The following is a 14,089-nucleotide window of genomic DNA, read 5'->3' on the forward strand; positions in this document are numbered from 1 at the left end:
TTCCCTTTCCAACCGGGGCGCCGGGGTCCGTAAGGCCCCCCGGCCCCCCGGCCGGCCGCGCCCCGCCCGCTTCGCCCCGCTCACTGGTGCTCATCTCGCCCAGCCAGCAGGACAGCGCGCCGAAGCGCACGGTGTGGAAGAGCACGGACTTCGGCGGCCGCCCCGGGCTCACGCCGATGCACACGGCGGGCAGCTCGGAGCCCGGCCCCGTCAGCAGCGCGAACACGGGCAAGGGCGTGGGCAGCGGGAACAGCACCTGCTGCGGGGCGCGGGGGGAACGGGCTCAGAGGAGGCTTGTGGCGGGGGAGAGGGTGGGGCGTTGAAGGACGTGGGCTGTCTTGGGAGGTGCCAAATCTAGAAATGTCAGGGGGCCAAGTCTCAGGGGGTTCGGTGGTGCCTCCTTAGAAATGGACGGATGTGCTCTCAGGTCGTCGTGGCTTCCGCTTGGGGGCGTGGTGCTCTGGTGACAGAAAGACGGGGTCCCCCACCCCACCCCACCCCCAGGAGCGTGGCCTCAAAGGCAGCGAAGTCTCAGAGGTTCCAAGGACCTGCACGGGGTCCCCTGAGAGGGCAGAGGTGGGGAAGGGCATTGGGCCTGAAGTATAATGAGGCCGGGGTGAGGGGCGGAATTTAAGGATAGGAAGCCCTCAGAAGGAGACACCCCCACCCTGACCCACGGCAGGCAGGCCGATGGGCAGAACCTTGGGGGAGATTGGGACGAGGCCTCGATTGGAAGTGGGGTTTCATGGAAGTCTCTGCAGAAGCCCGCCTCTACGGCTCCCTACCCGGATCAGCAGGAACTTGTTCATGGGCTGGTACCACTGAAGCAGGACCACAGAGGTCTCCAATGCCCCGCACAGGAAGGGGCCCCCGGAGCTGGAGCCCTCCGCTGTGGGGGAGGGTAAGGACATGATAGAGTCCATCTTCTCCCCCCTTTTCCGCTCCCCGAAAGGCCACACATTTTTTCCCAGGCTCTGGACACCCTGCCTTAACTCTGCAAACCCCTAGGGTGTGTGCAGCCCAAACCCCACCCCTGGCCCAGTCCAGCCCCCTCCCTGCCCCTCAGGGGGGTTTCTCTCACCCACACAGCACGCTTGGCAGCCTTTGGTGTCCTGGATCTTGGTGGAGACCATGTTCTTCCTGCAGAAGAAGGTATGTGGGAATGGAAGGTAGGCAGGGAGGGGGGGTTATGGGGGTCTGAGGTGCCACTGGGGGCTCGTACCTTGCGAGTAGCCGGTGAGGACTAATGTGAGAGATGGGGCTTCCTGCTCTGGTCTCTTTCCTTTCCAGCAGGCCCAGGATGCTATGAGAATACAGGTGGGGGGTCTTTCCTGCAGTGGGTGTATACACAGGAAGCAGGCAGTTACAGGACACTGGACACTCCCACCTTTCGGGGTAGCTTCACTCGCCCCATCACGTTCTCTGAAATTCACAAACCTTGAAGCCTTAAGCACTTTTCACCTAACATGTTTTTTTTAAAAAATATTTTTTATTGATTTCAGAGAGGAAGGGAGAAGAGAGAGACACACATCAATGATGAGAGAGAATCATTGATTGGCTGCCTCCTGCACACCCCACACAGGGGATTGAGCCAGCAACCAGAGTATGTACCCTGACCGAGAATTGAACCACGACCTCCTGGTTCATAGGTTGATGCTCAACCACTGAGCTATGCCAGCAGGGCTCACCTAGCATGTTTTAAACACCCACTATAAGTCAGGCACTGTGCTTGGCACTGGTAACAGTGACAAGTAAAAGAAATACGTTCCTTGCCCTTTGGTGCTTGTAGTCACATAAGAACTATGGACACTTAACTAGCCAGATGAAGTTATACACATTGCAAAGTTTAAGAAGAAACTTATCTAGGAACTTTTAAGTTTATCATCACAGATATTAATTAGCTCATGAATCCTATTTGGTTGGGAGATTCCCCACAAATTAGAAATTATTTTACACAAAGTGTTTATAAAACAATGACACCCCACAAATTAGAAATTCTTTACACAAAGTGTTTATAAAATTAAAACAAATTTTAATCTATAACTTGCTCACTCTATTTTAGTAGTGTGGGCTAAGTTCTAATTGTCCTCTGAACATCAAAGAAAGGTAAAGACTAACTTATTGTAGAAATTCCCTCAAAAGTGACCTGAGAGGTGGGGACTGGGAGATGGGGAAACAGACTCAGGGAGCAGACGTCTCCTGCCCCAAGTGAGAGTGACTGGGATTGGACCTCAGGCTCTGTGAAGGGGAGTCTAGGCTTTTATCAGCTGTGCCCGTCTACCTCCCAACCCCCTGCCCCTCAACCCCTTAGCTTCTGATCCCACCCTTCCCATCACCCCCCATCCCTGATGGCCAGACCTGAGAGAGACATGAGGACATTGTTGATGGAGTACACCCAGGTCGTCCGGCTGGGAAAGAGCTGCAGAGAATGGGGGAGACGGCTCCTGTTGACCTCAGCCATCCCCAGCTCCAGCCCCCGCCCTCAGCCCACCCTGGGAGCTGTCCTTCACCATCTCCAGCGTGGCCTCCTGATCATTCCGGTTCAAGATGAAAATGCCTTCCTCTGCCCCTAGGATCAGGTGCTGATCTTGGGAGAAAGACACAAGGACACTGGGACCTGCCTTATCCTGGGGGACCTCCCAAACCCCCACCTGTCTGATCCCAAACACTGGCACTCTGTCTCCCAGCCCTGACCCTCAGCTCTCTAAGTCTCACCCCCACATCAATACTCCCAGCCTGTCCCCAAATCTGAACTGAAACCCGGATCCAATCCCTCTAACTGGTCTCATTCACACCTTCCTCTGACTTCCCACATTCTGGTGGTTCTTCCATCGCTGACCCACAAATCCTGACCCTCTGTCCCCTCAGTGCTGACCAATCATTAGACATGCCTCTCCAAATAGCCTTCTAAATTCTGTTCCTCTTTTTTTCCTCCCTGGTTCTGGTCCCTGAAGGCTAATCCTGTCTCAGCTTTGATCCTCAAACTCAGGCCCTCTTAAATATAACATGGCTTTTTCTGTTCAGTGTGACACTCCCCAGACGCAATGCTTTTTCTTTAACCTCTCATTGACCTTGTCTCTACATCTTTGATCCCCAAACTCTATCCCTTTCTGCTATAATCTAATCCCAAAACTCCTAATCCCAAAATGCTGATCTTAGTCTCTTTAACATTAGTCTCCAACTGAGGTTAATGGAGTTAATGGGGTCCAACTGTCCCCCATCTTGTATCCCAAACTTTGACCTTTCTGCTGCATCTAATACTCATGGCCCCCAATCCCTAATATTGCTAGTTTTCGCTCTCAAACTCATCTTCACGCCAACCATCTTTGATCCCCAAATCCCACTGTAGCTCCAGGCTCTGTCCCTGCCTCAGCTTGGCCACTCTGCACCCTATTAAGACCCTCCCTGGTCCCTGACTTTGTACCTTCCATTACGGTCCCTCCCCATCCCGCATCCCGCCATGTTCCCTGTTACCCTCCTGAATGCCCACCCTTGGTGGAGGGGTGTGTCCAGGCGGCTGTGCTGTGGATCCGAAGGGGGCAGCCATTGAACAACTTTACAAGAAGGGCACATCCCTGGGCAGGTCATGGGGAGCAGAGCAGGAGATCCAGCAAAAAGAAGGAGTGGACAGAAAGTGCAATGGTTAAAGCTCTGGAGCAAGAGTGCCAGGGTTCAGATTCTGCCTCTCTGCCTCCTCAAAGGTTTATGACCTTGGCATGACCTCTCTACCTCAGTTTCCCCTCTGTGAAATGGGAGACAATATCTACCTCTATCTGTAAAGGTTTACACTATGTAAAGACACGAGATCATTATCTGGCACAGAGGAACTGCTCCACAAATGTCACATATCGTTATTAGTCTTCCCACCCCCACCCCACCCAGCATCCCCAGTCCCATCTAGAGGTGTGAGTCCTCAGCATAGCTGTCCTCACCTTTCTCTTCATCTTTTCCTTCTTGGGGGGCAACAGTGGGGGCTGGTCAGACTGCTGAGGGGTTGGGTTCCAGAGTGAGGGCTCTGAGACAGGATGGGGAATAATCAGTCCCCAAAGCTCCCCCACCCCTACCCACCTCCCACCCTATCCTGCCCTGTTACCTGAATGGGCAGTTAGATGGGGACTCCTGGTGGCTGGGGGAGGTCCAACATGGGGGGTGCGTGGGGGAGGCCCACTGGCACACCGGACCAGCACCCCCGGGCTCAGCTGCCCCTCCTCCCCAGGCCCCCCGGAACCCTCATCCGATGGAGAACGGAACTTGGGCTTTGGAGACAGAGAAGTAGGGCAGGTAGTACATTAGATGATCTCAAAGAGAGAGGGCACCCTGCCATCCCAACCCTGCCTAGGCTACAACGGAAATGTGGTCATAGCTCTGACCCTTCCCACAATGTCCTACCACCACTCCAACTTTCCCCTCCATCCCCACCCCATCAATATACTCCAGCAACTAAAGGATTAATGCTGGGTAACCGGCTACTGACCGGTGTCCATCAGGCTAAATATTTTGAGTCACACCTGTGGATTCACGAATGCCACTCCCATACCCCAATATGCTCATTGTCCCATCTCCCAGATTTCAAAGGAACTGGTGTCCCAGACTACAGCCCTAGAATGCCCGGTATCCCAGCATCTAAGGACTCTAACCTCCTGGCCCCCAGCCCCCCAGCTCTTGACTAAGACCTCACCTTGGGGGGCAGTGGAGGAGGTGTGTCCTCTGAAGGGGTAGGGCTGAAACACAAAGACAGGGTAAGCAGGTGGGGGTGTGGGAAACAAGGATGGAGTGGTTTGGGGCTGCATGTCTGAGGTCAGAAGGGTCAGGGGTGACTCGGTCTGTGATGGAGCTGAGGACTAAAGGACTAATTAATAATCATAATGACAGCCCAGCCTGTGTGGCTCAGTGGTTGAGCATTGACCTATGAACCAGGAGATCATAGTTTGATTCCAGTCAGGGCACATGCCCGGGTTGTGAGTTCAATCCCCAGTAGGGGATGTGCAGGAGACAGCCGATCAATGATTCTCTCTCATCATTGATGTTTCTATATCTCTGTCTCCTCTCCCTTCCTCTCTGAAATCAATATATATATATTTTTAAATAATAATCATGATGACAGTAACAACAGCAACTTTGGAGATCAAGTGCTGACAAGGCGTCAAGTCTAAATCTTCATAGCCACCTACGACACAGATCATCTGAGCTCCTGGGGGTTAGGTTCCCACATGGTTCCTAGTGCCACATGTGAGCCTATTACAGACATGATGGGAGCCCTGAGGCTGACACTGGGCCTGTGGGCTGGGGGCTGATGGCTGGGGTTGAGGTTGGGATCTGGGGCCCAGGGTCTAGTCTAACATGGGGAAAATTCCCAGGGGCCAAGGTCCAGTCAGGTTTTGTGAGATGAGGAAAGATGAAGGCCTGTGGTTGAGGGTTGGGGCTGCAGTTGAAATCTGGAGGTTGGAGCAACGTCTGGGAGGAGCTGGGGGTTGGAGATGGCAGAGGGTCCAGGGTTGAGCCGGATAGATGGGGAAAGAGCCCAGGCTGGAGCAGGACATTCTGGAAGGAACTGGGGTTGAGGGCAGGTGGGAGCTGAAGTTGGGAGTCAGATCAAAAGTCCTATAAAAAGTTGGAAGGAAGGTGGGCTTGGGAGTTAAAGGTCTGAGGTGAAGGAAGTTGAAGGGCTGAGTTTGGGTGGGGCTAGGGAGAGACAGAAACATCAATGAAGGAGAGTGGGGGCTGGGCTGGGAGTCAGGTTGGGGTCATAGGTTGGGAGTGAAGGAAGGTGGAGGCTCCACTGAGGGTCCAGTCAGGGGTCAGGGATGAGTGGTGGAAAGAAAGTAGGGGCTGAGGTAGGGGTCAAAGTAGAAACAAGGCAGGGGCTGCAGGAAGGCAGGGGCTGGGTGAGGCCTGAGGAGCTGAGGGCCCAGCCTCTCTTACATGTCCACGTCATCGTAGTCATCATCAGACTCCGACTGGTGCCTCCTGAGGAGTGACAGGCATAAGCCTCAGGTAGTCCCCACATATATCCTAGCCCCCTCCCCTCCCAGCCTTAGGGTCCCTGACCTAGGACTGCTGCTCCTGAAGTCTTCAGGGGGCTGTAAGAGAGCCTGTGGAATAGTAAAGGGTCAGCAGTAGCCTAGGTCAGTGGTCGGCAAACTGCTGCTCTCGAGCCATATGCGGCTCTTTGGCCCCTTGAGTGTGGCTCTTCCACAAAATACCGACTTCTGTGCATGGGCCACGAAGTTTCAATCGCACTGTACATGCACGCCTGCAGTTTGCCGACCACTGGCCTAGGTGAAGGGGAGGGTGTTTGGGGCCAGACAGGTGGGGGAAGGGGCATCTCACAGTGTCAGCTGCAGGTCTGGACTCCATTGCTCTGAGCTTCCTGAATTCCATGTGCCGTCCTGGAAGTTGGGGGTGGGAAGGGGAGGTAACACACAGTGAGCTGGGGAGATGGATTCAGAAATAGACTAAAATTGTGGAGATTGGGTCGGCACCTTAGGATTGGAGCTGTTACTTAAAGGAAAGTCCCAAGGTTTACAGGGGTCTCACTTGGGTATCAAGGTTTGGGACCAGGGAGGTAGGGGCTAAAGTAGTGATAGAGTGTTCAGTTTCAGGTTCCACTGGGTATCGGGGGTCTGCCATATTTCTGAGGTCTCTCTGGGAGTCAGGGTGGTAATGGGAAGTCTGAAGGGGTCTGTTTGCAGGTCAGAGCAGTGGGGCCTCTAGAGTCACCTTGTAGGTCAGGTAGTAATGAGGTTCTCTGGGGTCTCTTGTGAGTGAGAGGGTGATGGGGTCTCTGAGGGTCTGTTTGGAAGTGATGAGTGATGTAGGAGTGAAGGGGGTCTCTTGGATCTATTATAGGGTCAAGTGTTCCCAAGTTTGAGGCCTCTCTACTCACGACAACAATCTGCATCTGGAATCCCCAGCGAGCTGGATCGGTGGGTGGATTTGATCCGCCGAGGGATGGCAGGGGGTGGCTGGGCAGAGTGGCAGCTGTGTCAGGCCACTCCCTTCCAGCAGCCCCACCACCCTGTGGGCCCAGCCTGGAGCCCTTGACCCTCCCATGACCTCTGTGCCCCCCGCCCTGTGCCAAGCCCACCATCCTCCCTCCCATTTATCCTTGCAAGAGCAGCAGCAGGAAGTCACTCCAGGCAGGCGGCCTGGCCTGAGCAAAGGCTGGGAGGTTCCAGGGCTTCTGTCTGCCAGGAACCCTCACCTCAGGCTCCTCATCTTCAGTCTCACCAACAGGAGTCCCCTTCCCTGGGTTCCTCAGTTTGTCAAGAAGATCCAGGATCAGGCCTCTATTTAGCCCTGGCTGGGATACCAGTTGATGCTGGGGGAGGGGAGGAGGGTGTCAGCAGGCAGACAGCTGGTGTGAAGGGAGAGGTTGGAACAGGGGCTGGAGAGCCTGCCTAGGGGAACAGAGGGAGAAAGCAGGAAACTCTGGGGAACTGGCAGAAGACCAGAGAATGCTGAGGTGTCTGAAGATACTAAAATAATTCAAGGATCCTGGTGTGGGGCTCGGAGAATTCCATTCCAGTGTACACCCAGGAATGGGTCTTGAGGCTCTTGGGAATTTGTGAGTTTTAACAACTCAAGGTATCTTGGAAAAGGGTTTGGGTACAAGTTGGAGGGTCTTAGGGGACATCGTGGGGAATTCTGAAGGACTAGGGACTCTGAGAGGGCCATGGGGTTCTGTGGAACTAAACCATCAATGTTTAGAGAGCCATGTGGCCCTGGGGAATTCTGGGGTGAGAGTCTGGGGAGGGTTTGGGGGAGGGGCGGTTTACACTGAGCATCTTGGTGGCGCTGGGTCGTTTCTTGGCGTTTTTGGTGAGGGAGACTTTAACAAAGTTGTGGAAGGCAGCAGACCTTGGAAGAAAGAAGCCAAGTTCTGGGGTGAGGGGACCAGAGACCCATCAGACCATCAACCCTGGCTCTGCCCTCCCTCTCATCACCTCCTCCTACCATTTGCCTTTTTCCTTTAGCCGGGGAGGCTGATAGCCACTCTTGGTCATGAGGAAGAGAACTCTACAAGAATAAGGAGAGTACGTGGAGTTCAGACTCCCAGTGGGGGCCAGAGGTAGCACTGAAGTCAGCAGAGAGCAAGTGAGGGGCAGAATGAGAATGAGGCTTAGGTTTTACTATGCACTGGGTTGCCACTTCCAGGGGACACCACATGTCACATTATAGAGCTATGTGAGTCGCAGAGGGAGGCTCAAGATGGGGATCCCTGAGTTGGGGGTTCCTGGTGTGGAGGACTGAAGAAAAGGCTTTCTGAGTTGAGGGGATCCTTGGGGGTCTCAGACTGGGTTTGCAGGAAATGGGGGCTCTCCTATAGGGGAATCTTGATGTGGGGAAACAGGCTGGTGGGGGTGCTTAGAGGCAGGGCTGGGCCCTGGGGGGCGGGGGGGCAGTGACACCTGCTTACCTGAGAGGGTGCACATCAAAGAGCGGTGGCTGTAGCTCTGCTAGTTCTATGGCTGTGATGCCCAGAGACCAGATGTCACACAGCTCATTGTATCCCCCCTTCAGGGCAACGGCAGCCACTTCTGGAGCCATCCTGGGGGCAGAGACCCTCAAGAGCCAGGGGTGACATAAAGGAGGGGGAGGGGAATGGGAGGAGTGGTGTGGGGAGTGGGGAGTGGGGGGAGAAGAGATACAAAAAGAGAGAGGAGAATGGAAAATAGAGAGAACCAGATGCAGAGAGAATCAAAGATGGAGAGAAAGAGACAGATGGGAAAACAGAGTGAGAGAGATAGGAACAGAGACAGGGCCACACTAAGAAAAATAACAGGGAGATATCAGGATAAAAAATCAACACAAACACTAACTAAAGGGAAAACTCAAGAATAAGGAGAGTACGTGGAGCTGAAGGGAAGATAAAATATTCAACAGAGCAAGGCAGAGGCTGGGAGAAGGAGCCAGAAGAGTCTCAGAGATGGGGATGGGTGAGGGAGGGACTGCTGCCCCTCACTCTACCCCTAGCTGCCTGCCAGGCACCCCTCACCAGTAAGGTGTCCCAATGAAAGAGAGGCGTCGAGCCAGCGTTGCCCCGATCTGGGCTGAGATACCAAAGTCAGCTGGAGGCAGAGGGAGAGACAGTGACCTAGGGTCCTCTCGGGCCCCTAGCCAGTCCACCTCCTCAACCCCCAGCCACACTTACCCAGTCTGACCTCCCCAGAGTCATTGATGAGGATGTTGGCTCCCTGGGGACAGAGGAGAGATTAGAGGCTATCAGAGACCACCACCCCCAGCCTCTACCCCTTGGCCCCACAGCTCAATATCACCCTAAGCCCTCCAAATACCACTCCCATCTCCTGCCCCTCCCAAGGCCACCTTTCTGCCCCTAGACCACCTTAATGTCCCGGTGTATCTTCTTCTGTGAATGCAGATAGGCCAGTCCCTGGGGAGGGAGGTAAACAAGGAGGCTGTGAGAGCCTGGGGGCTGGAGCAGGGACCTGCCCCCACCCAGGCCTCTCCTCACCTGGAGAACTTCTCGGCAGACATAGCTGATCTGGAGCTCTGACAGGGAGCCTGTCACTGTAAAGGTCACCCCAGCACAATGTTGTCTGGGAATTAGGAAACCTGGCCCAAGAGCTCCTGGTCCCCGCCCAAACTGGCTGAGAGGGTACCGTGTGAGGAGTGGGATACAGGCACAGGATGAGACAAGTGGGAGGGGAGACCAATGGGTGGTCAGCAACAGAGAGAGGCAGCAGGGAACCAGAAGCCAGATGGAGACAGAGATTCATTCAACAGACATTTATTGTGTGTTTACTGTGTGGTAGGCGCTGGGGACACAGCTGTGGACGAAAAAGACAGATCCCTACCCTCACAGAGAGAACATTCCAGCGGGGAAGACCAACAGTAAACCAGATAAGGAGGTAAAATATACAGTATGCAAGATGCTAATAAATAATAAGAAAAAGCAAGAAAGAATGAACAGGAAACGTGTGGGAAGACTACGACATTTTACTCAGGCTGGTCAACAAAGGCCACTCTGTGAAGGTGACAGGATGAAGATGTGAGCAGTCCTGCTTGGAGTGGGGACAAAAGCCAGTGCAGAGCTGGGAGGCGGGAGGTGCCTGGTAGGTCTAGAAAGCAGCAAAGTGAGTGGAGCCTCAGGGAGACGAGATGAGGCCGCTCAGCATGGGGTGCAGTGGTGTCAGACTGATGGGCCACGATGAGGAGCTTGGGATTTTCAGAGGGAAATGGAGGGTCTGGGAGGGCTCTGAGCAGGGGGTGATGGGACTTTGCAAAATGAGGAAAGGCAGAGAGACAGAGACAGACAGACAGACAGACAGACAGAGAGGCGGGAATAGATCCAAAGTGAGACAGAGAAAGAAAGATGGTCAGAGACCAAAAAGTGGGAAGACAGACATATTGAGAAAGAGAGACACAGGGTGGAGAGGGAACAACAGAGAAAGGCAGACAGAGACCAGGTCTGACAGTCTTGCTGCCTGAGTCATTTTCTCTGTGGGTCTCAGTCCCCCCCCCCTCACCCCCCCCCAGGACTTCTTAATGGAGTCCTTCCTTTTCTAACACTTGAGGTGTTGGGATGGAGGGAGACAGGGAGATGGTGAAAGAGAGAAGTGGGCATCAGAAGTCGAGAGGTGATCACAGGCAACTCCACCCTACCCTCAAATTCTCCAAGAGAAAAATAGACAAATAAATACAAATAAATAAAAAAATTCTCCAAGAGAGTGAAAGCAGGATAAGAGAATCACTCATTCAATGAAAATGTGGGCACCTTGCCCTGACCGGTTTGGCTCAGCGGATAGAGCGTCGGCCTGCGGACTCAAGGGTCCCAGGTTCAATTCCGGTTAAGGGCATGTACCTTGGTTGCGGGCACATCCCCGGTGGGGAGTGTGCAGGAGGCAGCTGACCGATGTTTCTCTCTCATCGATGTTTCTAACTCTCTATCCCTCTCCCTTCCTCTCTGTAAAAAATCAATAAAATATATTAAAAAAAGAAAAGAAAATGTGGGCTCCTCCTATGAGCCAGAAATGCAGAAATACTCAAACACGAATAGACCTTGGTGAGAAAATGCAGACACAGAGGAAGCTGGGAGAGGGAAGTAGAGGAGATCATTGCATGCAGACAGATTGGGGCTGGCAGGTCCTGGTGGGGAGGGCCCAGGGCCCAGAGGAGGGGGGGGCTCATTATGTAAAATATAGACCAGAATAAACAGTTACAGGACCCACAAGCACAGACAGACAGGAGAGGTGGATTGGAGGGGCAGGGGCTGCCTGGGTCCCTTGCCCTGCTCTCACCTTGGTAGATGTCCTGAAGAGAACCAGCCCCACAGAATTCCATGCAGATCCAGAGCTTTTGCAGCCTACAACAGTTCAACAGCAGTAATAATAATAATAGCAGTGATAAATTATTATTTATTGGACAGCCCCTGGCTCATTGTCTTGTTCTGACATTTTTGGGTTTTTTAATCCTCACCAGAAGGTATATTCACTGACTTTTACAGAGGGGGAAAGGGATATATATATATATATATATATATATATATATAGAGAGAGAGAGAGAGAGAGAGAGAGAGAGAGAGAAAACATTGATCAGTTGCCTCCCCCCCCGCCCCCACCACATGTGCCCTGACCCCTGGCCAGGGACTAAATCGCAACCCAGGCATGTGTCCTGACCAGGAATCGCACCCATGACCGGTGCACGGGAGGATGCTCGAACCAATTGAGCCAAACCAGCCAGGGCTCTGATCTTTTAATGTAACAGCAGTCATCTCTAACTTTCCTTGCCCACAGCGTGAAATGATCCCACTTCCATTTTATAGATGGGGAAGTTGAGGCTCAAAGAGGAAATGTATGTTCAGATCAACTGGACTCAAACCCACGTCTTTGGCTCCTGACCTAGGGCACCCTCTGCTGTCCCATGCTAACGTAGGAGATAGGGTAGAGATCTCAGAGGTTGAGGAAGTTAGAGGGGACACAGAGGCCCAGGGTGCCAGGTCTGAGGGACAGAGTCATTATTGGGGCATCTGGGGTATTAATGTGGGGGGCAGGTAATTCAGGGGTTCATATTAAAAGAGCAGAGAGTGAAACTGGGGGAACCAAAGCACAGGATGAAAGGTTAGTTTTAGGGAACTTAGTTTCAGATTTGGTTACTATGAAGAGGTCGATTTGGGGACCCCTGGTCAGAAATGGGAGTTCTGAATGAAGATTAGATTAGGGGGTGTTCCAGTGAGAAATGCAGAACTTTGGGCTGGGGATTAAGTTAGGGGTAACTCAGTTAAAATGAGCGTCCAGGATAAGAGGTTAGGGGGTACCCTGGTCAGGAATGGGGGTCCTGGGATAGGGGGCAGGTCTTAGGTTCATCACCAGAGATAACTCCCGTGGTAGGCCACAATGTTGGCGTGCCGGCAAGTTTTCAAGATGAGGATTTCCTTCTGAAGTGTGGAAACATCATCATCTGCAAAGAGGGCCAGGAGAGAAAATTTCACTGCAGGGAAGGAGTATGCGGGCGAGCCCAGTGTCCTAGGAAGTTGGGGTGGGGTGTGGGGAAGGATCTCCTGGGACCTCTCCTCACCAGGCTCCATCTTCACCATCTTCAATGCCACCAGGTCCCCCGTCACCTTGTCTCGAGCCTTGTAAAAGGGAAGTTGACAGTCAGGCCGTCTCCATTCCCCCGAATTCCTCTTCAGCATGCCTGAGCCAGCATCAAAGACTGGGACCCTCTCTCATCCCTCCCCTTCTTGGGCTTCAACACAAAGGCCACTGGTTGGAGGGTGATGGAGAAGGAAGGGGGTCCTCACCTTGAAGACTTCTCCATAGGTGCCACCACCCAGCCGCTGCAGCAGGTCGTAGTGGTCCCGAGGGTCCCTATTAAATATGTCGGGGTCCACGAGGTCCATTCCTGGGAGCCGGAGCTGGGCCTCCGCCCAGGGGCCAGCAGGGCCTCAGGGCTGGAGTGCTGGCACCTCCCTCCCTCCCCACACACCCTGCACCCGCCTCGCCTCCACCGGCTGTGGCCTCCCCCTTCCCCGCTCTCGTTTCCTGCCCCAGCGCAGGGCTGTGCAGCCAGCTCCACCCCCAGTCCCCTGGGCCCTGAGAGCCTGTTGGGACAGCTTGCCTTGGGACCCACGGGACCCCTCTCCACCTTCAGGGCCCTGGACAGAATGTAAATCAGATGCAAACTATCTTAAGTGTGTCCTGATGGGTACCTCGGCACCCCTTCCCCCATTCTGGGTGGTGGCTAAAAACCACAGCTGAACCTCTGCTGAGTGCTTGAGGGTTTGGCCACAGCCCAGAGATGGCAGGTCTGCACAGGGAGCCGGAGCTGGGCCTGATCATTCAGTGTACATTACTGCTCACCTTGGGCACAGACGTGCACTTAGTCGTGGACCCCCTGTGTGGTGTGCAGACCAACCCAACGTGCACATGCCTGGATACGCATGTGCACACATGTGGTGTACCTAGAGCCCAGAGCACATACCTCCACATATATAACACATGCCTGTACATTCATGCCTGCAGTGTTCAGAATCTGTATCCACATAACCTATGATGACACACATGGAGAGCTCGCTTTCACCCAACATACTGTAGTCCGTGAACTGGGTGCCAATCTGCGGGATTCAGGGGTCCCTCACCCCTGTCCCTCCTGGGCAGACCACCCCAACAGCTTTGCGGGCCCCTCCCCCTAGAATTAGGGTGGAGCATGGGGACCAGTTTCAGGCTTTTGAAACTATGGAGCTCAGGATCCGGCTGGGGGCCCAAGGCCTGGGGGAAAGAGGCCGTCGGAGCTAGGATCACGGCTCAAATGGAAGGCTACTACGTGCATTCCAACAGTTTTGTAAGTTCAATACGGCGAGCAACGCGACCTGCGCGCACCCCGTCGGGGTCCGCCTCCTTCCTAGCGAGCTCGCGCGCACGGCCTGAGGACGAAAGCGCGACGCCCACGAACAGCTTGGCCCCGCCCCTCGCCCCGAGACGGCGCCAGCGCGTTGGCTCCGCTAAGCTTTTAGTCTCGCTGATGGTCCAGTTCGGGTGGAGAAGGTGCGCACGCGCTGACGGCGCCCGCTGGGAAGAAGTCACGTGGCAGCCGGAAAGCGCGGCAGCCACCGCGAGAACCTTCCCCC

General features: G+C 54.1%; 1 protein-coding gene across 1 annotated transcript in view; it reads right to left on the reverse strand.

Annotated features, from left to right (window-relative positions):
• MAP4K1 (mitogen-activated protein kinase kinase kinase kinase 1) overlaps positions 1-12,894 on the reverse strand; it is an 18,570-nt gene extending 5,676 nt beyond the window's left edge. The window contains exons 1-26 of the mRNA XM_023760526.1: positions 12,764-12,894; positions 12,538-12,595; positions 12,330-12,420; positions 11,262-11,326; positions 9,476-9,531; positions 9,347-9,394; positions 9,155-9,197; positions 8,999-9,071; positions 8,420-8,551; positions 7,957-8,019; positions 7,779-7,860; positions 7,205-7,321; positions 6,887-6,965; positions 6,331-6,389; positions 6,049-6,092; positions 5,923-5,967; positions 4,679-4,721; positions 4,094-4,256; positions 3,933-4,015; positions 3,491-3,575; positions 2,511-2,587; positions 2,359-2,419; positions 1,223-1,331; positions 1,082-1,140; positions 786-889; positions 14-259 (exon numbers count right to left, since the gene is read on the reverse strand). Of these exons, the coding sequence (XP_023616294.1) occupies positions 14-259; positions 786-889; positions 1,082-1,140; positions 1,223-1,331; positions 2,359-2,419; positions 2,511-2,587; positions 3,491-3,575; positions 3,933-4,015; positions 4,094-4,256; positions 4,679-4,721; positions 5,923-5,967; positions 6,049-6,092; positions 6,331-6,389; positions 6,887-6,965; positions 7,205-7,321; positions 7,779-7,860; positions 7,957-8,019; positions 8,420-8,551; positions 8,999-9,071; positions 9,155-9,197; positions 9,347-9,394; positions 9,476-9,531; positions 11,262-11,326; positions 12,330-12,420; positions 12,538-12,595; positions 12,764-12,862 (2,184 nt within the window). The 5' untranslated portion in view covers positions 12,863-12,894. The remainder of the gene's footprint in view (positions 1-13; positions 260-785; positions 890-1,081; positions 1,141-1,222; positions 1,332-2,358; positions 2,420-2,510; positions 2,588-3,490; positions 3,576-3,932; positions 4,016-4,093; positions 4,257-4,678; positions 4,722-5,922; positions 5,968-6,048; positions 6,093-6,330; positions 6,390-6,886; positions 6,966-7,204; positions 7,322-7,778; positions 7,861-7,956; positions 8,020-8,419; positions 8,552-8,998; positions 9,072-9,154; positions 9,198-9,346; positions 9,395-9,475; positions 9,532-11,261; positions 11,327-12,329; positions 12,421-12,537; positions 12,596-12,763) is intronic.
• Between the last annotated feature and the right edge of the window lie 1,195 nt (positions 12,895-14,089).

This window comes from Myotis lucifugus, unplaced genomic scaffold, assembly GCF_000147115.1.
Source record: "Myotis lucifugus unplaced genomic scaffold, Myoluc2.0 scaffold_185, whole genome shotgun sequence".
Classification (NCBI taxonomy): Eukaryota; Metazoa; Chordata; class Mammalia; order Chiroptera; family Vespertilionidae; genus Myotis; species Myotis lucifugus.